Source organism: Cheilinus undulatus, linkage group 15 (genome assembly GCF_018320785.1).
Source record: "Cheilinus undulatus linkage group 15, ASM1832078v1, whole genome shotgun sequence".
Lineage (NCBI taxonomy): Eukaryota > Metazoa > Chordata > Actinopteri > Labriformes > Labridae > Cheilinus > Cheilinus undulatus.
In genome coordinates this window covers 14,143,581-14,168,961 of record NC_054879.1, presented here as the reverse complement: position 1 = coordinate 14,168,961, position 25,381 = coordinate 14,143,581, and the positions used below count along the sequence as shown (strand labels likewise).

The window sequence follows — 25,381 nt, the reverse complement described above, 5'->3', positions numbered from 1 at the left end:
GCCACCAAGACACCTGTGACTACTCTGAGGGAGTAATAAGCTTTAGCAGCTTAGTTGGGAGAGACTCTGCATACAACAACTGTTGACTGGGTTCCTCATCATTCAAAGCTTTATGGGGAGAGTGGCAAAGTGGATATAGGAAAATCCTGGAGGACAATCTTTTTCGGTCTGCAAGAGAACTACGGTTTGGGAGAAGATTTATTTTCCAGTAAGACAGCCATACAGAGAAAGCAATACAGAAATGGTGAATATTCTGGAGTGGCTGAGTCAAAGCCATGACCTTTGTCCAACAGAGCATTTGCAGCTGGACTTGAAAAGGGCTGTTCACACCAATCCCTCTGCAAACTGACGGAGCTTGAGTATTTTAGCAATGAAGCATGGAGTAACATTGCAGTGTCCTGTTGTGTAAGTCTGATTAAGACCTATCCACACAGACTCAATGTTGTGATTGCAGCCAAATGTGGATCTAATAAATACTGACTTGAAGGGGATTGAAATTTATGTTGTCACTCATTTTACATTATACATTTCTATTTAATTGAAAGAACTTTCTAGAAATCTGTTTTCGCTTTGACATTAAAAAATTGTTGTTGTTGTTGTTGTTGTTGTTGTTGTTGTTTCCTTTATCAAAAAAGCCAAATTATATTGATCATGATTAATTTATTTTATATTTATATTTTGATTTTAATTTTGTTAGAGTGTCCAAACCTTTTTTGAATTCGGTTTATATGTAGGCTACATGTTATAAGGTGTTATTGGATGTTATAGCTGGTCATTGTATAGTGTCAGAATCAATCTTCGATCAATGCTTTGATTTTAGATTTTATATGTGAGAAATTAAAAGGAATGAGAACCGCCACTAAACAAGACTGAAAACGTCTTCTGTTTTGCATCCAGCAGAGGGCGGCAAGAGGTTTGATGTTCTGGTAATCTACGTCAATTATAGAGTAGAAGAAGAAGTTTCCGGTGCACCAGCTAGGCATCATCATGCCTGCTGCTGTGATGATGGAAGAAAATTTTGATAAATTATTAGAACAGTGTGAGGCTCAAGAGCTCGAGGTAAGCGCTGAAAAGCTAAATTTATTGATTTGGTTTCGTATGTGCTGTTCTGGCTCTGAATGAGTGGTGGTTACGTCACTGTTTTTGACAGTTGGCTAGCCTTTTGACTAGTTCAGGCTAACGTACGGCTAAGAAATTAGCATGTTTCCACTTCGGTTGTTTCACTTTAAAACTCTGGTACATTAACTTAAGCAGCCAATACGCTCTTAATCAAACATTTCAACCCTAACAATGAAAATACACAATCTTTCATTTACACGTAAGGGTAAGCGTTAGTGACTGCTTTCACTTTTGTTATTTGTATGAGCTCGTTAGCTAACCTACATGATCAGATATCTCCACATAGAACTCAACACAGCTAATGCTAAATCTACTTTAATGTGTTATAAAGACTTACAGCATAAGATCTTTTGATTGGCCAGTGCTAGTACTACTGTATGTGTCGTAATGTAAAGGAGAAATGCTAAAACGTTAGCAGAAGCTAAGGCAGAGAATAACAAACTGTGGCACGCCCTTTACCAGTTATGTTGTACCTGAAGCTCAAGGCACATTGTTAAAGGTGAACTAGTGAATTATCTTTACAGTCCTCAACAATGAGTTTTTAAGGAGGTAAATATAGTTTGGTACTTTGTTTATTCTCAGCTTCAGGTTGATATCTTACCTGTATTTATACCATACAGGCTCCAGGGGGCATCGCAACACCTCAAGTCTACGCTCAGCTGCTGGCTCTTTATTTACTTCATAATGACATGTGAGTCCAATTTATTTTTGACTTCAGGTATTAGCTCTTTCTCTTTAGATTTGTCTACAAGATGTGAGGATATTGACGGTATAGAGGCAAAGACTCAGACAACATCTGTATAATCAGAGTCAATTTATTGTTCATGCATCTCACAAATCTGTGATCAGCTCCTGCCTCTATATTTACTTCCTAATAACATATAAGCTAATGTTTTGATTGTACTGAGTGGCTGTATCTTTTTCATTACATATTTTTTTAATAAAAGCTGAGGACATAGACTCTAACAGATTTCAGATTTGTTAGCTGTTAAGAACTTCTTCCTTTCTTTCATTCTTTCTTTATTCCTTTCATATTAGTGCTAAACCATATGTGAAAAACAAGTGATATTGCAATTATGAGTTGTCTGATTATCTACCAAACTGATTATTTAGGCTCATGTTTGGCATTTGACCAATTATTGCTACTGGCATTTTATTTTACAAATGCCTTACTTCATAAGTGTGCTACTTTGGTTCCATTTTAAAGTGTGTCTTCCCCTCCAGCTTTATTTTCACACTCCACAGTCTCACCAAATGTCCTGTATACAACACAATATGATGTGGCTAGATATCGCATGAGTACTAGCCAACCAACTCTTAATCCTGGGTGCCACTTAAACAGTGAGCGTATGGCATCACTTCCTGTTTTCTACTGATTTGCTCTTTGCTTAAAGATCTAGACTTAAATTGTTTACTTTTTCATTTTTTTTTATTCTTGATCATATAAGTTTTCTTTTTCCACATTAAGTACATTTTTTTACATAATAAGAAATGCTTATTATGTCCAAATAATGGTTATTGGTCTTTTGAATTGCTAATAAACTACTAATAAACAATTTCAGCCCTGAAAAAAACAATATCCTTCTACTCCTAATTGTGTATCTTATCTTTTCGGTGTTAGAAATTACAAGAAAGTTATCCTAAATCATAAGATTGGATATTTGTAAATAGTGTTTTAATCAGAGTCACACATTACTGTAACTTTAGACGTATTTTTGTTAGGTCGCACTATACCGAATAAATGTGATGCACAAGACTATTTCTCACATGGGTACAACGATATTAACATTGAAAAAAAAAGTCCCTATCAGCCTTGTTTCAGCTTTTCTAAACATGTTTCTCTTGAGCTCAAAGTTGAAGCTTTTTTTTACACCACTATATTAGCTTGCAGCATTGCATGCTAAGTGAGAAAGCATTTTTTAGTTGTGTAGAATACTTTTTTCCTCATTTTGTAATTACTTCAGATTTTTGGGATGTTTTTATTGCAAAAGTTTATACTTGATAACAGTAAAACTGTGATATGAAATGCAGTTCCATTCCTTAGGTCCTTAGATAAGAAGCAAATACTTAATAACTCTGTTATCCTTTGCTCTGTTACTGTGTCTCAACTTTATTTTCTGATTTAATCTTTTTATTTTGATCTATTAGGAATAACGGCAGGTATCTCTGGAAAAGGATTCCCCAAGCAATAAAATCGGTAAGCGTATTTAAAAAAAACTCTGCTGACAAAGTTTCTGCATGATACATGTTTTTTCCTGATTGTGCAGCTTAATCACTGATAAGCACAAACCTTATCCTTCTACATTTGTTTATGTTTATTTGTTTACTAAGACAGTCGTTGTTTAGGTAAATTTTTCTCCTTTTATTTTCTTCTACTTTTCCTTGTAACTTTGATAATTTGATTGATTTCAGGAATGTATAAATATGAAAACTCCCTCCCCATGGCTAATGTCTGACAAAGCAACTCCCTGTACCTGCTGAAGCAATCGCAGACACTTTTTTTTTTTTTTTTTAATCACAGTTTACTTTATTCTTACAGATAAATATCATTTTTCCTACATTATATTTTCTTGTCAGACGGTGAATTCAGAGATTAACCTTTAAGAATAAAAGCCCCAATCTAAATAGAAAATAAACTAGCTAAAGACTCTTGATTTAACATGTTTGGTATGCGGGTGTGACTGCCCTTGACAGTTGCATGAAAAACAAATGCAGCGTGCTGAAAGTTTCTGAAATGTTTCTCCTCTTGTTGTTTGTAGGCGAATCCTGAATTAGCAGCTATATGGGCAGTCGGCCAACGCATTTGGCAGCGGGACTTTCCAGGGATCTATACAGCCATCGCAGCCTACCAGTGGTCAGAGAATATACTTCCAGTCATGGAAGCGCTTCGAGGTAAATTTGAAACAACAAAAAACTTTGACACTTAGCTTTAAATGTAGTCATCGTGCAGCTTCTCAATGACATCTAGATTGCTTTTTTCACATCTATCTAATGGGGAACAGCTGCTAATTAAATATTGGTGACTCTGCTCGGTTTTATCAGTAGGGGGCGTCAGCTAAACACAGCTGCAGTGGTGATGCAACACACTGACTGACTAAAACATTTTAATATCATAAAGATTAAGGGACTGAATATGACATTTAATATTTATCCTTTGCAGTAGTGTGAGTTGTTGGTTTTATGAATGCTAGCTCATGTTGTTTGAACTCGATACTCTGAATTACATGTCTGATAACGTACTTAAACATTTACAACAGTACCCTCTACTCATGAAACTCAATATATAAATATTTCAGTCAAGTCTTGATCCACACAGAGTGGTCTTACCTCTGTTACATCATTCTGAGGAACATCCAACATCAAATTATTGTGCTCCTGCCCAGTTGTCGGGGAACATGAAGCATGTGATCTTGTGCAACAGTTTAAGAATAGCTTCTCCCTCATGTTTACGGTACTTTTTGTTGATGTGCCTCTGATGCTGACGACATCATGTCATAAGATCCTTGAGTAACCATTGATCATAAACTCTGGGAGGAAAAGGTACGGACAGATTATGTAGATATAAAAGACAACATGTCACTGTTGTGAAACGCTTTGAATTAAGCATTTTACATAAAACAAAAAAATACATCAAGTTGATAACATTGTTCTCCTTATCTAGTGGATTTGTTTTTACCTTTTATTGTCCTGGTTAGGACTATTCACTTGGGGTTGTTTGTATAAAATATTGTAGGTGATAAGAAATAAAAACTGAGATTCAGAACCAAATTGATGGATTGTTGCATTTCTATGAAATGAATCAGTCTGTGATCAATTTTGAGAAAGAAACCAAAGATTCTAAGTTTAGCATTATGTTTAAAAAATGATCAAAGCTAGTTTGTGGAGGAAAAATGATGACATTTTTTAAACTTTTGTGCTGTTTTCAGAGATGGTGACAGAAAGATTATCGGGTGATCTAGAAAACATGAATTGTAAATAAGGACCTAATAATAGGTTGTGAGTGGCTGTTTTGGCCTCCAACTCTTTTATTTCATCTTCGATTTTTGTTTTCTGAGTGTAGGCTTTGTTTAGTAACGTCTTGGGGCAGATTATCTCAGATTTTTCATTTCCACTCAAGATTGGATGCATTATGTTTTGATTTTGATTGTGTTATTTGGTCAGAGATTGAGATAAACAAATAAAAACTTAAGGCAGTTATACCACAAGCAAATTTCGGGGTCCCACAGTCATGCAGGAAATGAATGGTAGGCTTTAAAATTAAACAGATATAAAAAAATATGCATAGGTATGTTCCCACAGGTGTTAAAGAATTTATAAATTGGACGGTTAGAAAGTCATGTTGAAAATAGCTAAATTAAAACACAACAAAAACAGCAAGGCTTTATACGAAAACAAACAAAAATGCATCATCTGGATGTATTCAGTAGTTTTACACAGTTAAGCAAATCATCAATTTTTAATTGGTTAATGTTGGTGATGAATTCAAATTTAAACTAGTCAAAACTATATCAAAAAGACATGAAAAAGTTGTGTTTTTAAAGTAAATAAGATGGATTATATAAGAAGAAAACTGGATACACAACAACAGCTTCAAGGAAGAAAAAATGGTCAAAACAACACAGGTGTCACAGGATGTTGACATTGACTTGTTTACAAATTGGCCTGAGTTTCCTATCTGAGCCAGTCACATGGGTCCGTCCTGGTTGTCTCTGCTCAGTCTCCGCCTGCGTCGCTGTTACAGGGGACGCTGTGCCCACTGGGACATGTGACACATGCTGCCCTGAGTTGGAGGGGGCCATTTCTGTGAAAACATCCCAAGGCAGCAAGCAGGCAGGAATGCGTGCTCTGGTTGGTGGACAGGATCAGATGTCACCAGCTGTGAGGGGTGCTATAAAGGACCAAGCTGCTAGCCGTCACCCAGAATAGATATCAGCTTTTCAACAGCACACACTCAGGATAAGGTTGGAGAGTCTGCCTTTCATCTACTAACCAGCGAGAGAGAGGAGCCTCTAGTTCTACCTTGTGAATCAGGACCTTTTCTGAAAGAACTGTAGGCAGACTTATTCATTATGGACATCCAGAGGACAGGATCCATGGTTCGGCCCCCGAGCCCCATGGACAGCCTGGAGAAGCAGCTGAGCTGCCCCATCTGCCTGGACATGTTCACCAAACCGGTGGTCATCCTGCCCTGCCAGCACAACCTGTGTCGCAGCTGTGCCAGCGACCTGTACGACTCACGAAACCCATACCGCTTTTCTGGAGGAGTCTTCCGCTGTCCTACCTGCCGCTTTGAGGTTGTCCTTGACCGCCATGGTGTACACGGGCTCCAACGCAACCTGTTGGTAGAAAATATCATCGACATCTATAAGCAGCAGCAGGAAGGTAACAACAATAGCAGCACAGAAACAACCCTCAAGCCTAAAGAATCCAAAGAGCCAATGTGCCAGGAGCACGAGGATGAGAAAATCAACATCTACTGTGTGACCTGCCAAGTTCCCACCTGCTCCATGTGCAAAGTGTTTGGTCAGCATAAGGACTGTGAAGTGGCACCTTTAGCAAGCGTTTACCAAGCTCAAAAAGGTGAGCTGAGTAATGCTATCGACACCCTTGTGGCCAGCAATGGACGTCTGCAAGTCCTGCTCACTCAGATGGAAGATTCCTGCCGCAACGTGACAGAGAATGCTCAGCGTGCAAAGCAAAGGTTAGCTGAGCGCTTTGACCTGCTTTATGCTGTCCTGGAAGAGCGCAAGACCATTCTGCTGGAGCAGATTGGAAAAGAGCAAGATGAGAAGGTTGCAGCTCTGCGGGCTCTGGCTCAACGTTATGGTGAACGCCTGCAGGCCAGTTCAGAGCTCACAGACACGGCTGTGAGGGCGTTGGAGCAGGGTGGTGCTGCAGAGTTCCTGTTAGCCTCCAAGGGCCTCATCACACAGACCAAGGATGCAGCCAAGCACTCTCTGGGAGAGGAGAGGCCAGAGCCAGGCTTTGAGAAGATGGACCACTTCACTTTGTCTACAGAGCACGCTGAAGCAGTCCTGGGAAAAATGGACTTTGGAGTTGGTGATGATGATGAGTTTGAGGATGCAGAGGATGAGGAGGAAGAGGAAGAATGAAAATCAACTGGTTTTGGACTCATAGGAATTATTGAAATACATACTTTTGAAGGTTTTTGAAGAGGTGTTTATGGCAGGGACTGTTTAATGGTAAAAGTAATTGAAGGTTATGGTGGATGTGGGCTAAAGTTACTTGCCCTTACTTTCAGTGCAATATTTAAGTTCAATGTTGTACCTTTTCTTAATGTCTTTTTATACTTTTGTACTTTAATTCAGTGAAATGAAAAAAAGATCTTGATGTTAGTGTAAATATAGGATGTTAGATGGTTGCTTACACATCATTTTCCTCGAAGTTAGCTTATGGAAACAGCCATTTGTATTGTTCTCACTTTGTTTTAGTTTTGTGTTGATTCGGTGATCATCTTTAATCACGAAATGTGTCTTTAAACAAATGTGGAATAAAGCTGCATGAAGTCAAAGATCTATTTCTTTTATTGTCAAACTAAAACACAGTTTAAGGGAGCATTCAGATGACTAAAACATGACGACCTAGTGTTATTTTAGTCGTACAGAGTGAAGTGCTTTCATCAAAATGTCCTCCAGTCTGCTTCTGCTGCTGCTCTTACTTGGCAATAGGCTGCATGTAAAAATAAAAGCCCTTGCCATGTCCTGTCTGCTTTGCCTTTGCCGGTGAAGAGTGGGGGCTATTTTTAAGAGGTGAGAGGGTGAGAAATGATAGCCGCCCTGGAATAGACTGTGAGGGAAGGACAGGTCAGGTCCTGTTTCTCCTCCATAAAAACTCCCCTGTCCTCCACACATGGACGTCTTGCTCAGCAGCTCCAACCCAACCCTGGAGTGTCAGAAAGCTAACTAAGAAAGGCTGGTCCAGCTGCCGCACAAGCCATCTCCTAGCGGTCAAAAGGCCAAAGTATAAATACACGTCTGCCTGGGGACTGGGTTACAAAAAGCCCCTTGAGATGACCTGCTTGGCTGCGTTTGAAACATATGCTCGCAGGCCTCATTTCTTTTCTTATATGCAGCCAATTGAGTGCAAAAAAGCTGTACAAACAAGTAAGTGTTATGATGTGTTCAGTATGGCTTTATTGAAAAGGAAACTTTTTTAAAATGAAGCCCTTTTATGCAAGGTTTGATCTCAAAAGCACTTAAAGGAGCAAAAAACTCTATAAGGTGACTTTGGTGTAAGACAACTGAGAGTGTTTTGGTTGCCAATGATAGAATCAGATTGGTAATAAAACTGCCTGACAGACTGGGTCACTTCTAAATTATCCTTTTTACTTCATTCAAACCTAATTAAAAACAACATACACTTGTTTTTAGACTCACTTTGTAAAATATGAACATTTAACTCAATGTCTTTGTTGGTTTTCTCAGTTTGAAACCACATTTTCCATCAAAAGGTAATATATTTAAAAAGGAAATATTTTTCTTAATTTCTGACTAGCAGACACTCAATGGACCAAACTTCACAGTCTGTGAACTTCAGTGTTTTATTTATTTATTTTATGTATTTATTTGTTTATTTGTAAAGGGACCGCATACAATAAAAACACAAATGTTTGCATCTGATGCATTGTACCAGAGTTAGCTTAAAGCTAATTTACATCTGCAGTCCCTTGGCAGGTCACAATTAAAACATCAGTTATAAAACATCACAGAGAAATGGCAATGAAACATTAGCTCAAAACTGCAGAGTTAGATCATCCACACAGGCATACACTCACATACACACAAACACATTCACACAGTCATATTTAAAATTATGTTATAAAATCAGTGGTTACAGAGTTGAGTGTCTCTCAGTTGATTTTTGAGTTTGTTCTTGAAGCTTCCGATAGAATCACAGTTCTTAATGCTGTCAGGGAGAGCGTTCCTCTGAGTCGTGGCTTTTACAGAAAAAGCTGACCGACCAAAAGCAGTGGGATGGAGAGGCACAGAACAATCTCTTATTGAAGATATTCTAGTGTTTTTTATGGACTGCTCAGGACGAAGATTAACAAATTGACGCAATGGGGGAGGAGCCAAGCCATTTAAAATCTTAAACATAAGACACAAATTACAAAACAGTTTAAAATTCTCAAAGCTAAGCAGATGATGCTTTTCTAGAATCCTGCAGTGGTGATATTACGTAGATTTTTTTATCTAGAGTTTTTAAGGTTTGTTTATACAGCGATTCCAGTGGTTTAATGGCTGTTTCCACAGCTTGTCCCCAGCATGTGATTGATGGCACTAACTTGTTTTGGTGTTTTTTAATAGACATGGTATCAAGCTGAGAAACATCCCTGCATTTTGAGTTTTTTAAGGATCTGATGATTTTATTCACTTCTGTGACATCTGTTTGAGCTAAAACAAAAGCTTCATCTGGAGAAGCAATGGGTGCACAGTCCACTTTCCTTTAAGTGAAGTTTCTCCCAAGCTCATTAACTGTATCAACAAAATAACAATTAAAAGTCCTTGCCAGATTATTGATGCCCTGCCATATAAGTTGACTGTTACCTTTAGCATTATGTAAAAGATTAAGAAAAAACTGAGATTTAGCCTGCCTCAGTTCATGAATAACCTTGTTCCTTAGGCCTTTAAAAAATCAGCATGTCCGTGTTCCCTTTAGATTTAATGGCCTTTTTTAGCGCCGCATCCCTTTCCTTCATGAGTTTCCACACATTTTCATTCAACCATGGTAGATTTTTTTTTCTGGACTTTAACAGTAAAACATTCCCTTACAGAGTCAATTTTATTAATAAATATATTGCAACTGCTCTCCATTTCATCAGAGGCTATTACATCAGCCCAACTTAGATCAGTGATTTCATTGTCAAACACAGCTTGCTTACTTTTGGGTATGCAGTAGAAATTAGTTTGAGCTTTTGGGAGAAATTTAAACCTGTTTTTAGTTAGCTTCCTAGCCACCAGGGTCAGATTATGATCAGATTAGCCAGTAATCAGGATGTAACTTTTGGTTATTCTTTCTGGTTTATTTGAAAAGATCAGGTCAAGTTGTGTGCTAGATTTTTTTTTTTTTTTTTTTTTTTTTGTTGCACCCTTTATCAGCTGATCTAAATTATATTTATCTGCTAAACCTTTCAGCTTTTTTTTCCTTACCTTGTCTCCCCAGTCGAAGTTGAAATTGCCCATAAGAATTAACTCTTTGTTGTGATTACATTCTCTGAGGATTTCTGTGAGCTGATCATAAAATGTGTCGTTTGCAGAAGGGGGGACTGTACACTCCAATGATAGTAAAAGACATTTGCTGGGACAAGGCCATATCCAAATGCTAAATGTCTGAGGTTCCTTTTTTAACAGTCAGCTGCACAACATCAACATGCAGTTAAAACTGCCATTAAACTGAATTTTCTCTTTGTGAAATATAAAATAATTTCAAATAACATAAAATAAAAGGAATGCAATTATAATTCTTCAGTAAGATGAAACATTTCAAATAGAGTAATAGTTGTCAGAAAGTCTGTGAGTGTCAGTGGTTCTCAATGTAAACACCCTTTTAAAGGACCATTAGGCCTGAGCTGGGAAATGTATCACATTTGTCAAGTCTATCAACGATAAAAATGCATCAATTTTTTAACAAAAATTAAAAATAATACTAATGTTTAAAAGAACAATTTTGCTGATGCAAGTGCTGCACGATTAGGTAATAATGTGCGATTGAGATTATACTGGACAGTATTATGATTTTGATTACAATATGGTTAAGAATGCACAATGTTGGATCTTTGCCAATAACATATATGCCGATATTTAAAAATAGCTACAGTTTAGCCAATACCTATATTTAAATGTAGAGACAATTGAAAACCCCAATCTTTTAAACACACAATTGAAAGTTTGAGGATGAATAAATTACCAAATTTCAGTCATTAATACACATTTAAGGTGTAAGAATTGTTGATGAGTAAAGCAAAATACTTCAGCTGACATTTGTCTGTTGGTCAAGCCTTAAGCAATATTTTACAGCTGATACAGTTATAAATATCAGCAGAAATTGTCATGTCTGCTCATACTCATAATTTTACTTTATAAGCCAATATCTGCTGATACAGACACCATGCAGGTGATACTGTGCATCCCTAGTCCACTTACTTGGTTATCAAGGAAAATGCAGAGAATGATTGATTAAAGTTTTGAAGTGTGTATTTGATAACAGCAAATAGAGAAAAGAAATCTCCAGCAACACTTTTAGTAAGGAAAAAACTCGACACATACAAATAATAAGTAGTGTTAAAAAAACACCTTCAGCTTTTACAGCACTGCTTTTAACCCAACTTAATATTTAAGAAAATGTCTTTTCTCATTGGAAAATAAAGGTACTTCTACAAAGGGCAATGGTGGCATTATTGTAAACTTTTAAGACCCTCTGTAGGCATTTCTGTAAATCTTTCAAGTTCTACCTTGTACAAAAAAAAATTGCAGCCTTTTATTTGGTTTTATAATTGCTTCATATAATTGGTTATGGAATTGTACAGCCTGACATCGAGATGGAGATTAGATCATTTATGCAGCACTGGCTAATACCAATGTCGTTTAATGCTTCTTACCATGTAATACTCACAGTATGAGTGAACATACTGTATGTCAGCATTTACTCTGACATTTAACCATGAAATCAAATCAGACTTTGTCCTGTAGGTCACTTTTTCTACCCCGTAAGAAGAACTAGTACTGCACAATCAATCTAATCACAGTCACAAATGCAATTTCAGGTTGTGCTATTTAGGGCTGCAGTAATCGATTATTTTTGTAATTGAGTACTTTACCGATTCTTCTGGGGATTAATTGAGTACTCTAATAAGAAATATTGCATTTTTTAAATCAGTCACTTTTGCTTTTTTCCAAGAAAAGTAGTACTAGACAAATGAGAAAAGAAGTTTGTTTTTATTTTCCAATTTGTAATTAAAGTAAAGGGACACTTAATCATTTTAACATCCTCTACTTTATGCATGAATGTAATATTTCACATTATAGCAACAGTAAAGCTCCATCATTCACACAGTGGTCTGCTGATGTCTGAAAGATGAACCTTTAGATTACAGGAGTATGGTCTATTTTGTCAAAGGGTGCTCACTCTTAATTTTTGCACTTTTTTTTTGTGAGTTTATCCACCATAAAAATCTGACCTTTTAAGACCATCCACTGACCTGGAAAACACATTTTAAGGGATAAAGCTGCTTCTATGACCTGTTGAATCCTAACTGTATGATGATGAACTTTAACCTATTTAGTCTCTGTCTCAGTCACTGTCTGTGGCTATAACGTTTCTGTTTAATTTGTGTCAGTTCATTATTAATATAAGTCTTATCAAACTATTCGGGATGCTGAAACTTTTTGAAAAATATGCTGCAGTCAAGACGTCAGTGAGCTGAATTTTAGATAACTTATAATTAAATGTATAATGGGCGCATGTGGAACAGAGAGAGGGAGAGAGAGAGGGAAAGCACCAAAACGGGACGTGAATCTGTGAAACTACCGGTCAATCAGAGAAGTTAATGAAATTCCCTGAAGTCTGCAGACACAAAATGAGCGCTGCGAGTCATGCAGGCACCGCGTAAACTCTGACATCTGCGTAGGTTCACCGGTGCAGTCATGGTGCCGTATTTTCCATGAAGCCACGGCCAGTGGATGTGTGCCTGTAAACATCACTACATCAACTTCTCTTCCCTCACGATTTTCACGCCCCTCATCATGCATGTCCCATTATAGTAACAGCCAAAGCAAGTGCATTGTGCCACATAAATAGCCGTCCATGCGACACACAGCACGCCGTGCGACACACGGCGCGATGTTCAGGCTTACAGCATGAGTCTATATGGATACAGGACTGAGTTAAGCGAAGCCTCGAGGAATTTTTTGAATCGAATCACTTGGATAATTCAAGGAATCATTTCAGCCCTTGTGCTATTACATAATCGTATAAAAGGCTGCCAATATATTTATATTAAGTAGTACCTGAAATGTGTACAAAAATGCCTGCAGAAAAGACTTTAACTTTACAATAGCCCCACTGCTGAACCTTTATTATTTTATATAGGACAATCTTGTTGGAGAATATTTAGCCATCTTGAAAGCAGTTCTCTGAAATACTAAATATTGTCATATGTTTTGTAATATTTGTATAATTTAAGTCAAGAAATACACACTTCAAATCTGTTTATTCTCTATATTTTCCTTGATAACCTAGAAAGTAGACTCATGATGGCCTTTATGAATTATATTGCAAACACAGTATTGTCCAGTATAAGTGCAATCCCACATAATTACACAATTGTGCTGCACTAAAAACATGCCCTTATGATTCAGCAGATAGATATACTAGATGCCAGCATACAATCGAGAGAAAAAACACATAAACATTGGTTACTAATATCAGTTCATACCTCATAATTTGGCTGATGGGGGATATTTGTAGACAGGGCTGATATTGACCAAAACCAATGCATCTGTGCATCCCTATTCAATACACTGTATATCTTTAAACCAAATCTAGGGTAAAAAATTGTCATTTATATCAAATGACATGTTTATGATGATGTCGATTTTGAAATAAATAGTTCCAAGTTGATATTTTGCATTTAAGTTATTCATTTAGAAAAGAAAATATTGGGATTAATGGGTTGTTTATTGCCATTCTGCTATTAACTGTAAAGATGTGTTTTTTTTCCTGTATCTCCCTGCCCTACTTTACCCTGCCGATTACTAGAGAAGACAGAAGAAATGTGCAGTGTTATGTTAATGCAACATAAGATTTATCAGTATATGAACCACAAAGTCTTACACTGCAATGTGTTTGAAAACATATCACTGTATCTTATAAACTTAATAAATTGCCCAGCCCTGCCTCAAACCCATTGATTAGTCTGTAATTCATATTTATGGTTGATTTTGATCATAATTCACGTTTTTTTGTAAACCACCATACTAAAAGGCATCATTTTATGTCAGATGATATGGGTAATGCTGGTCTTTGGCTGCTTGAACTGTTTATATTTTGTTCTTTGTATGATCAGTGCTTAGCTTTTTAAACACTGTTGTCACACAATGGAACAATCAATCTGACTGACTGAGGCAAGACAACAGCAAGTCCCATAGTAAAACAGATTGTTTTTCACTGGAGGGGTCAGTTCAAAGAAGAGCAATTAACAGCTGATTCCTGATCTTCAAAGTCTGACTTTAACAAAAGTTGAGGGATCTATTTCAGGTTATCGTGAGATACTGAATTATATATAGTATACTATATATTTGTAATAGCAATGTGAGCCTGCAATTTGCAAAAACAAGCACATGCAGTGGCTGCTTACTTTTAGCCAATGCAGTGACCCTGAAAGATATGTTACAGTCATCACAGCTCCTTTTGCAGCTGCAGTCTGAAGAGATCTACTGGAGTGAGTCCAAAACCGTTTATACCCATTAGTCATTCAGATCCAAAAATAGGTGAAAAAGGTCCCCAGGTTTAAAAATAGGGGAATCTCCCTTTAGATGGGAGATGGGATTATTATACTGGCTGGAGGAGAAAAGCAACTAAGTCAGTACCACTGGTGGAAAGGAACATATTAGATTAACTCAAGTTCATGTAAATGAGCAGCTTATGGTATGAAAGTAAACACGGAGAACTCAAATCAGTGCTCCTAGTACACTTTTAGTAACTTACATTTTACTTTTTCTGAAGTAGATTAATACATCAGTAATTTAGTTTCGCTGAAGAACATTTTGATGAGAGTACTTCTACTTGAGAACAAAATGCCTGTTCAGTTCACCTCTGTTTACATCTAAAACAGCCTTTCCCAAAGTGAATTAACGCTAACACCCATTTTGAAATCTGAAATGCTTCATGGGCTCACCAAACCCCTCATGACCATAACATGAGCAGTCTATAATTCCCAATTGTCATGCAGTTAAGAGAATTTCAAGGGGAATGTTGAGTTTTCAGGGCACTAATATTATAAGGAAGCTTTTTTTTTCCAGAGTCACAAAGTACAATTAATGAGCCACCACCATTTATTTGGTTTTAACGAGGCATCTGCGCAGTCACTTATAAACTCATCACAAAAACTAACGAAATGTGTGTTTTGTAGATTATTTGTAGTTGTAACAATGCTTCTTGACAATAAATCTTATATTGTTGGAAAGCCTCTTTATTTCCCTTTTAAATGGTGCCACATTTGTAAGGAACTTGCATTTGTGGGATGAGCAGCAGAGCTGAGTATGTAGGTTGCACCCCTGAAAAATTTGCCAAATCTTCTTTGCCAGTACCAAACAACTTATTCTGCCATTCACTCTTGTTTGGTGGATTGGTTGACTGAAGTCTGAAGAAACAAGACATACTGGCAGTTTAACAGTTAATTCGTTTAACAAACAGGGGCCTCAGTAGTGTGTAGAAGAACCATACACAGCCACAACAGCCTGGCACCTCCTCCTCATGCTGGTCACCAGCCTGGTCACACACTGCTGTGGGTTGGCATCCCATTCTTCAACCAGCATTTGTCACAAGTCTGCCTATAAGGTTGTGTTTGTCACTCTGGCATGGACAGCATGTCCAGGCTGACCCCCCAAGTCTTTAACAGGGTTGAGGTGAGCACTCCTGGCAGACTATTCCATCCTTTCTTGCAACATATGTTGGGTGTAGAATGGGATGCCGTCCCACAGCAGTGTGTGACCAGGCTGGTGACTAGCATGAGGAGGAGGTATGATCCACAAATTGTACTTTATGGATGAAACCAAATTCATCCTAAATGTTAGTCTCCGAAAATTAAGATTCTGTGAAATAGATTTTATCTTGAACTTAACTGCAAAAGCTATATCAAATATGCACCGTTACACCAAAAGTTAGAGGCACTGTCAGAAAATCTAATTTATTGTTCGTTTTGGTGACACCTGTTCACAAAATTAAGTCTTTTCACCGCTCATGTTTAACTAAATGAAATGAAAAACATCCCATTGACTTTGAATCATTGATTCTGTCACTCAACCTGTTTTTCTTTGCATCAAAATCACATTAAAATGTGCTCTTGGTCCAAGCCAAAGGCTGTGAAATTTTCAAACCATCCAAATGGACAAAACATTAATAAAAATATTCTTCTGATGCTTTTTTCGCTTAATTATTTCAGTCTGTTTATTAAGCAGACAAAAACTCCCAGACACTGAACCTCTATTGAAACTACAAAAGCTATTGATTAAATAAAGGCAAAGCTTTTTATGAGTTGATGTTGTTATTTATTTATTTATTTATTTGTTAGAAGATTTTTTAGGCAGGTAGATAATATTAAAAGTATTATACACGTTATCTTATTGACCATAACATACTCTCTTTGAAATGTTTAGTCCAAATAAGAATTTCGTATAATATTTATTTAAGACACATTTTTTTTAAATATTTTATTATTATTTTTTATTTCCAAAAGGGAATTATGATTATTATATTGTTGTTGTTACAGTACTATTATTTATTTTGATTAAGTTTTTCATGAACAATTTTACATTGTACCATTAATTTTTAACCAAAGCACCTGTTAAAAAAATGACATTGTATCAAAAAAATAACACTGTAACAAAAGTGCTTGTGTGAGATTTGACATTTGGCCCATGGGGGCCAGACTTAGACCTGAACTGTTTTTGTTGTTTACAGAAAAATATGTGAAGATATAAATTATGTATTACAGGTGAGATGAAAAAAAAATCAAGAAATAATTTCAGGTCCAGTGGTTTACAGCCATACCTTTTAGTCATAACTCTGATTACAACAGAGTTTTCTAAAAATGTAAAGCCATCCGTTATACTCTTGACCTAGTTTCTAAGTGAATATTTTCAGTCCTTCCACCTGTTTGTTTTTTGATGAGCAATAATAGGGAGAGCAGGAAGCCCACTGGACAGCAGACTGAGAAAGCTCTCCTGACAAATCTGTGGCCTTCCCCCTCACAGCTGTCTTTTTTCATCCCTCTGACTTGTTATTGTTACTGCTGCTCACTGCTGCAGCAGACTGGAGGCTGACTGTTGGTACACATAAACTGTTGCTAGGCTATAAAACACCAAAGGCCGCAACCCTGAGGCATTTACGTGATAGCTCCAGGAGCAGGGGCAGATACATGCAGGGTGCATTTGGCTCCATGCTGCTGTGAGGCCCAGTCACTGTTAACACTATCTCCTGTAACTACAGCACCATGTCAAGTCTAGCCTGATAAATAGGACAGGGATTTTAGGAAGCCTGAATCAGGGCCTGCTGATAAAGACTTCAGTTGTTTGTTGTAGAAGCACTGCTGAGCATGTATCCCAGATCCATCCTAACCATGCTTCATTTAATAAAATCTGTTTTTAAGTACTCTTGATTATGGAAAATCTGAATTGTTCTTGTCTTTAGCTCACATTCAAATCAAACATTACGCACCATTTCATTCAGAACAAATACAGATGCTCAAGAAGGCAGAAACCCTAGTCTGTTAAGCATCTCCACCATCTTTAAATCAAAAACAAACTTCTGTGAAAGTTTATTAACACCAAATAGTTTTTCTTTTGGCTGAAGAGGAGATGGAGGATTGAGAGTCAATTACTTTACACCAGTGCTTTTGTATTAGGTGGAAAAGTTCTTTTCCATTTTCCTCATTCAGAAATTATGACGAAAAGAGACCTGTGCTGCCTAGCTCCGCCCATCTCTGCTGGTTACAGATTGCTTTAAATAGGAATCTCTGTTCAACAAAACCGGCACTCCCTATAATGGATTTGATTAACAGTTAACCAACGTTTTGGTTTCATTGACGGATTTCACATTTTGAGGCTGTGGGAATTTTGACAGCTAGTTTAATTTTTAGTCTCGGTCTTAGTCTTTAGATTAAATGCCTTACGGTTTTAGTCACGTCATAGTAAAAAAAACTATATCCATTATAGTTTTAGTTGACGAAAACTAAAAAACATTTTAGTCTAGCTTTTTGTCATTACAGATCCTTAAACTTTAGCCTTTTCTTTAGTTCAAGCACTTATTCTCTTGCCTGAATCTGGTACCAGATCATGGTAGTGTGTTCTGCCAAATCTGGGGTCCCTGCTTTCTACAGCTGAAAGACATAAAAGCTACAGATGCATTGCATTTGACAGATTTACCCACAGTGGAGAAATATCATGGATGTTGAATGTCTGGCAAAAACTAAATAAATTGTTCTCTAGTTTTAGTCATCCTGATGAAAACTAAACTTAATTTTTGTCAGTTTTAGTCATCAAAAATCTATTTTTGGCTAGTCTTAGTCTAGTCTTTCTCATTGAAAAAGCTGTGGATTAACATTTTTCGTCATACTTTTAGTTGACGGAGTCGACACTGTATTGAGGGAGAAACTTCGTTGATAGTGTCCTTCCTGGTTCCCACTGTGAGCAACTCTGATTGGTTGATGCTGGAAGCAGGAACAACACTTTCAACAGTTGTTCTCCGTCATTATGAGAAAGTCATAATGAAACCAAAACATTCATTCACTGTTAAGTGATTTTAACATATTGAGTGTTTTATGAACAGAATCGTCAATCCAAAACAAGAAGTAAGCTGCGGAGGTGCACGCGCCAAGCAGCAGGCCTGGCCTTTATTTGATTTGGAAATGCCTAGGTCTGGTCTGGGGGTTCTGTGTCATGGGGGTTTGGGGACTTGAAGTGGCAGCGACTGGCAGAGAATATTTGTGGTCCATCACAATTAAGCATTGTAAAACGTGTATGAGCAGCAGCTTACAGAAGCGGTTCCCACTTCATTATATAGCAGTCTTTGATGAGTGTCACAACAAGTTGTGTCCATTGTGGTGCCTTTTTTTAGTAACTAAGTATGTCAGTAAAACTTAATTTACATAGCACTTTTAAAACCTTTAGTTACAAAGTGCTTCACAAAGAAATACAAACAGATAATCAACTGAAGGAGATTAAAATGAATTGTAAATAACATTATCAAACAGGACATTATAAGACTTGATTACAGGATAGCTTTTAATAAAGATATTTCTGTGCACTTTGTAGCTTTACACCCACATATACTGTTTTCATCAAACATAATGTAAAATACATAAAATATTTCAGGTATTTTTTTGTTTTTTTCTATTCTATCATACCTTACAGCTCATCAAAATTAATATTAAGCATCTCAAAGTATTTGACTATTGCACAAAAACAACCAAAAAAGGATTTGTAATAGAGAAATGATGACTATTAATGCCTTCTACTGGATCTTTGCTGTTACAGGATTGCCACACATCCTTGAAAAGTCTTGTAAAGTCTTAATAAGTCTTATATTGGACTTTTAAAAGTCTAGTCTGAGTTTTTAAACCTGAGGATATCCAAGTTGTCTCCTTGAAAGTGTGAACAGCCCACCCTAATTTTGACAGCTCTTCTCTGACAAAAGCATTGTTTTCCTTTTGAATATTAAGAATCAGCTCAGCACGCCTTCTAAAATATGTTTTGATTAAAATCAGTTCACAGTTTATTGTTGGCATAGAGGCTTTAAATGTGCCAAAAAAAAAATCTAAGTTGTATATTTATGACCAAAAACCCTCTTTGACCTATTTACCATTTGACATTTCATAAACAGTGCATTAAATGAGATAAATCAGTTCTGGTCTGGTGTACTGAGGAATTTCACATACATTTCATTTCTGCAGCGCAAAAAGTGGTAAACATTTTTTTTAAGTTCTGGTCTTAAAAACGTCAAAAAGTTTCAGATTTGTGATCCTGTGATATCTAATATGCCAATATTTTCAAACTCATACTACACAGCTACAATAAATACACACTTTTTTATGAAGAAACACCAAGTGTCTCTTGTAGAGCCCAGCTGAGAAAGGAGCAGGGAAGTACGCAGGGGTGTTGTTGTTTGATGTCTGGGGCTTCATTCAAAATGTTCAGGGATCACAATGGGCCTCCTTGGGTGTGTGGCCCCCTAGGGAATCACCTATACCTGATGTTACAGTTGTATATTCTGCTGATCTTCAAGGCTGGTATATGATTTTTAACTGTTTATATATGGGCAATATATCAGCTATAAATGCAGGCTGAAATGTTGATATCTTCTGATACTGAAATTTAACTTTAGAAGCAAATATCTGCAGAAACTGTTAGCATGTATCCTTAATGCTGAACCTCTGAAAATGATCAAGGTTCCTTTAGCACAACGTACTGCATCAATGCGGTGTGGCATGGAAGCAATGTATGTGGCACTGCAAAAGTGTTATGAAGCCTAGGATAGCAACCTTCTCATGGTCTGTGTTGTTGTGTCTGGTGTTTCTAATCTTCCTGGTGACAATACTCTCTAGATTTTCTGAAGGGGTTCAGGTCAGGCCAGTCAGTTGGTCAATCCAGCACAGTAGTACTGTAGTCAACAAACCATCGGCAGGTGCCACAGCCTGTCAGCAGACAAAAGCATGGAGTGCTTGAAAAGCTCCTGATATACAGCTGGAGTAGAGTGGCCTTGCCTTACCTTACCTTGTCATGAAAGACAAATCCAAATTTATAATATTAAAATGTAACAAAGCAGCTCAGGTCAGTGATGTTTGGGCAGAAAAACATCTGTAAGGTATAAGAAAAGGTCAGTGTTTGGGCCAAAATTTTCCTAATAGCTTTCTACATTGGTATCAAAGTTGTGTTTGTAGTTTTTATTTTTTTTAGTCCATCTAAATGTCCGTCTAAAACATGTTTTAGTACTATACAGTCCTGTGTATTTCCCAGGGTTAGGGTTAGCTTGATTGTAGCTTGATTGTAAGTCTGATAATGTCAATAAACATTAACTTTAATATTATGTTTATGTGTCATTATTTTTCATAGATAACAAAATAACTAAAAGAGGGCTAATGCGTATAACACAGCAGCTTTTTAGCCAGGCCTTTGATTAAACAGCCCGAGCTGTCATTCTTAATCATTTGTGCTGAACATTCAAATCTGTGGCTAATTATCGGCCTTGTTTACATCCGACATGGCTCGTCTATACGGTGTTAAATTCACATGATGTACTGTTCACGTGTCTGCAACTTGTCAGTGTCTGCTGCTGTGTACAGTATGCACTGTAAATAGAAGTAGAGCAGGGTTTTAACATGCATGCACTCTGTATGTAGCTATCTAATGTCACTGTCTCTGTGGTTCACAGAAAGCACACGGCAAAGAGCGTACAGTCTAGTGGCCCAGGCCTACACCTCCATAACAGCAGAAGACTTTGCTGCCTTTGTGGGATATTCAGTGGAGGAAGCAGTAAAGGGTAAGACTCATCAACACAGTCATCTTTGTAAAGAAAGATCACATCAATAGTTTGATTTTAGAGTGAGAATTAACAATGAAAGGCTGTCATTCCCCATTTATATTTGTGAATGACAACATCTCTGTCTCTGTCCAAAGGTGTAGTGAGCCAGGGCTGGCAGGCAGACCCTGCTACTAGGATGGTGATGCCTAAAAAGCCAGGTAGGTGGCAGTGTTGCTCTTTATTTGTACCAAACATCAGCCCTCTGGTGTGCTGCCCAAGCATTTTTCTCCTTATGAGTAATTCTGCACCCACCTTTGTGCTACTTGTCCTCCAGGATTTTATTACACATAAAAAGTTAAGAGCAAAGTTTTAGGGGTCAGTTTAACCTAAATGAGAGACAGATGACATTTTAACTTTTCTACAGAAGCCCTGAAAGATTCTGCAAGCTTACATTTGATCATACTCTGTTTTCCTATGATAACAAGTAAATTTTGGTTGTTTTCTTGAGATCAATGCTTGCTCTTGCCATTATAACTAGGTTTGTAATTTGAGTTGTAAATAATTATAAGCAGCGTTGTAGTGGTGCCTGCAGAAGTGGGTATACTCTTAATTTGTCCCTCCTACAAAGGATAACTGTCTCGGGTTATAAACCAAAACATGTAAGACCATCTAATATGTTTAGTTTACCTAAAATGGACCTTTAATGCTTGAACAGTGTCACCTTATTCATGCTATTTCAGGGAGTAAGGCTCATTGTGAAATAACAAACAACAAAGCGTCCATTTTTGCTATCATAACTGGTGCAAAAACAGCTTCATGATACTGCATTTTAAATGCACTCTTCCATATTCTTCAGCAGTGTTGGGGGTAATGTATTACAAAGCAATTAAGTAGTTGCACTCAGACTTTACAATCCAAAGAGAATGGATTTAAAAATTGAACTGAACAGTTTTGAAAAATATTTTGATTTATACTGTGATTTCTATATGATTTTATCATGTAGAGAGTGACCATTTTTATTTCAATGCTCTCCTTTTAATTGAAAAAAAAGGTAATGAATAGAGTATAAACATGTTTGATGAGTTCAATTTTTTTTGCAGATTCAGAACTAAAAAAGAAAATTCTTACATCAACGTATGAAATGTGTGCCAGAACATTTCTGCTGCAGAATACATAAATTTAACTGAAACTTGAAATGGATCTTTGCCACACATATCACCTTAAAGAGACAGTGCACCTCCTGCAATCTGAAAATTGCAGATGGCCATATTTTCTTTCCAATCAAATTTTTATAAACTTTTCATTTCTCATTGAGAATGAAAATAAGTGCTGATAATATTGTGTATCTCTAGTTGTTTGCCTTAACAGTCTTTCACAATGTGGAGAACCTCATGTCACCATTGATGATAAATGAATGAGCCTTTAAGGAGTGCTCCTTCATACCAGTGGTTCTCAAATGGTGTGCCGCGGCACACTGGTGTGCCTCGAGGCGAGTCTAGGTGTGCCGTGAGATTTTTTTGCTACTAGAAGTCATATTTACAACTATTCAGCAACACATGATTGATTTTTTTAAAATTTACATTATCAGTATTTTATAAACATTTATTTCCATGTATGGCTGCGAATTCTATTCACCTAATTTAAAAATCCCTGTAACACCTTAAAAGGAACGCCAGTAGACAATATCGTGATAATTATTTGTCATTTGGCTTATATTAGACATTAGATGCCATCGTAATGAACAGATTAAGTCAATATTAGGAAATGATTTTTTAATGCATGTTAGGTAGTTTTGCATGGAAATGAATATGGTGTGCCTTGAAAACTTGGCTGGATGTTAGGTGTGCCTTGGGCAAAAAAAGTTTGAGAACCACTGTTCTATACCCAGTCGTGGTATAATCAATTTTTACCAGTTAACCTACTTACCTGTAAAATGTTCCAGATATTTTCTGAGGATTTGACATTTCCAGTTTTTTCTTGCCCCCATCCCATCTTTTATGAAACATGTTGCAAGCATCAAATTCATAAAGTTTGTATAGTTCCATAAAGTAATTAAGTTTATCAGTTTGAACATGAAATATCGTATCTCTGTGAAAAATATTTACAAATCACTGTGTTCTGTTTTTAATTACATTTATAAAATGTCCCAATATTAATGGAATAGGGGTTTGTTATCAGCCTATAATGGACAATGAGCATTAATATAATGGGAAATGAAGACGAGTTGAGATGAGGAGCAAACAACCAAAATTCACTGTAATCAGTGGAAAAAGTAGTGAATTAAAGTGTCTGAGAGTATGCCCTGGTTGAACTATTTGATTTGCCAAGTCCCCTTTTGTTTATCATCTATTTTTCCAAAGCTTCCCTCATCAAGTTCTTCTTTTTTTCCTCCTTTGCTCCACTATTATTTCAAATGTTTTATCGCATCATGTTCCCAAGCCTGAGCCTCAAGGATTGATCTGTCTTGTTAGAGAAAACCTCAAACACTCCTGGGGGAGGCTGTGGCCTGTCTGTCCTCCTGTCTGTAATCATTGGACATTACCTCTGAAGCATCTGCTGCACACATGTCCCGCACTGACAAGCTCACTCACTCACTGTTAATCCTCACGTCTGCTGTTTTTCCCCCTCCGCAGCGTTACTAAGACTTTATAGTGCCTGGTAATTTTGGTTGTGGAGTGGATCTCATTCAGGAAATCATTCTGGTCTGGATAAATATGAAGTGTTGTAATCAACTCCAGGCTAAATGTCTCACAGTCACTGTAGGAAGGGTTGTTAGAGAGGCTGGGGGTGTGGGCTCAGATGTGGACAGCATGGTTAACTTGAAACCTGTGGCCTGCCGAGTCTCTCTGAGTTCGCACACGTGGGCTCCAGCCACCGAGATGTAAGAAGATGGATGGTCCTTGGCACAATGAGGAATCCCCCTCTGACTCAACTTCTCCTCCTCTGTCTCACTCGCCTCCTCTCTTTCTCTCTCCACAGATCCTCCCCCTGTCTCATTGGTTCCAAATGAGCAGCAGTTGGCTAGACTCACTGACTACGTGGCTTTCCTTGAGAACTGATAACCCATTACAACCACTGCCGCCCTTTATTTTTTTTTTATTTTTTGGTTACTCGGTACCAAGGGAGAACACAAGTTTGGATAGACACTTCCTCCTACTTCCTCCTTGATACCAAAAACACCCATCGTCTTGCATGAACGCTGCAAGCTCTCCTCCAAGACCTGCCTATTTATGTTCACTGACTTGTATAGATCCCCATGTTGACATGCCAGTTTAAACTTTCACATATAAAGTTGTATCCTTTCCTATTTTCTGATTTTCCTAACACAAATCCCTGGATGTTTGATTTTGGGTCTGTATTCAAAGGACAAAAATAAGTCACCATGTTTTTATGCTAACCTAACAAAGCCTCCCAACAAAATATAGACACACAAGCTAGTATGCACATGATGTCCATACTCCTTTAGCACTTGAAAGTTACCTGGAAACACCGTTTTTTGGTAGCTGAAGTCTTGGTAAGCATGTATCGGCTCATGGATTTCAGTCTCCAGACCTCATGTTTTGAAGTTGTTGTTTTGACTGCTGAATAAATATTTTGCTGTTTCTAATTCAGTGTTCCCTCCTCTTGTTAACTTGGTTTGGCACTCATAAATATATGATTAAATTTGACCTTTAGAGTTTAATGGTGTTACATCTGTCGAACAAAAAGTCAGATGTTTCTTCACAATTAACAGAATGTGTGGAGAAGCAGCTCTCTATTGTTCTTTTAAAACCATGGACTAAACTTTCTTATGGCTGGGACCAGATAGTTCAGAGGTGTCCACTGATTGTCTGAATCATTTCTAGTTTAACTCACATGGTCTAGCTTTGATTCTATATTGATTCATGTAGAGATATTTTAGTTCAATATAGACGAGATTATCAGAGAACTAAAATTAGAAATTGTTCAAAGAACCTTCCAACCAAACCCACAGTTAAAATATTAAGGATTGCATTGAAAATTGACC

At 37.2% G+C, this 25,381-nt stretch overlaps 2 protein-coding genes across 2 annotated transcripts; both read left to right on the top strand.

Moving 5' to 3' along the window:
- Positions 1–957: 957 nt before the first annotated feature.
- cops8 (COP9 signalosome subunit 8) lies at positions 958–24,982 on the top strand. Its single transcript, XM_041807734.1, has 7 exons — positions 958–1,059; positions 1,740–1,810; positions 3,268–3,316; positions 3,879–4,011; positions 21,286–21,393; positions 21,531–21,593; positions 24,355–24,982. The coding sequence occupies exons 1-7, from the start codon at positions 988–990 to the stop codon at positions 24,432–24,434; spliced, it is 576 nt and encodes a 191-aa protein (XP_041663668.1). The 5' UTR covers positions 958–987; the 3' UTR covers positions 24,435–24,982.
- On the top strand, positions 6,029–7,651 carry trim63b (tripartite motif containing 63b). Its single transcript, XM_041807733.1, has one exon. The coding sequence runs from the start codon at positions 6,189–6,191 to the stop codon at positions 7,230–7,232; it is 1,044 nt and encodes a 347-aa protein (XP_041663667.1). The 5' UTR covers positions 6,029–6,188; the 3' UTR covers positions 7,233–7,651.
- Positions 24,983–25,381: the final 399 nt, after the last annotated feature.

Excerpts from the sequence above, each read along its gene's own strand:
- trim63b (XM_041807733.1), top strand. The coding sequence starts at position 6,189 with ATGGACATCCAGAGGACAGGATCCATGGTTCGGCCCCCGAGCCCCATG.
- cops8 (XM_041807734.1), top strand. The coding sequence starts at position 988 with ATGCCTGCTGCTGTGATGATGGAAGAAAATTTTGATAAATTATTAGAA. Across the intron at positions 1,060-1,739 it reads GTGAGGCTCAAGAGCTCGAG|GCTCCAGGGGGCATCGCAAC; the intron begins GTAAGCGCTGAA and ends TATACCATACAG. Across the intron at positions 1,811-3,267 it reads TATTTACTTCATAATGACAT|GAATAACGGCAGGTATCTCT; the intron begins GTGAGTCCAATT and ends TTGATCTATTAG.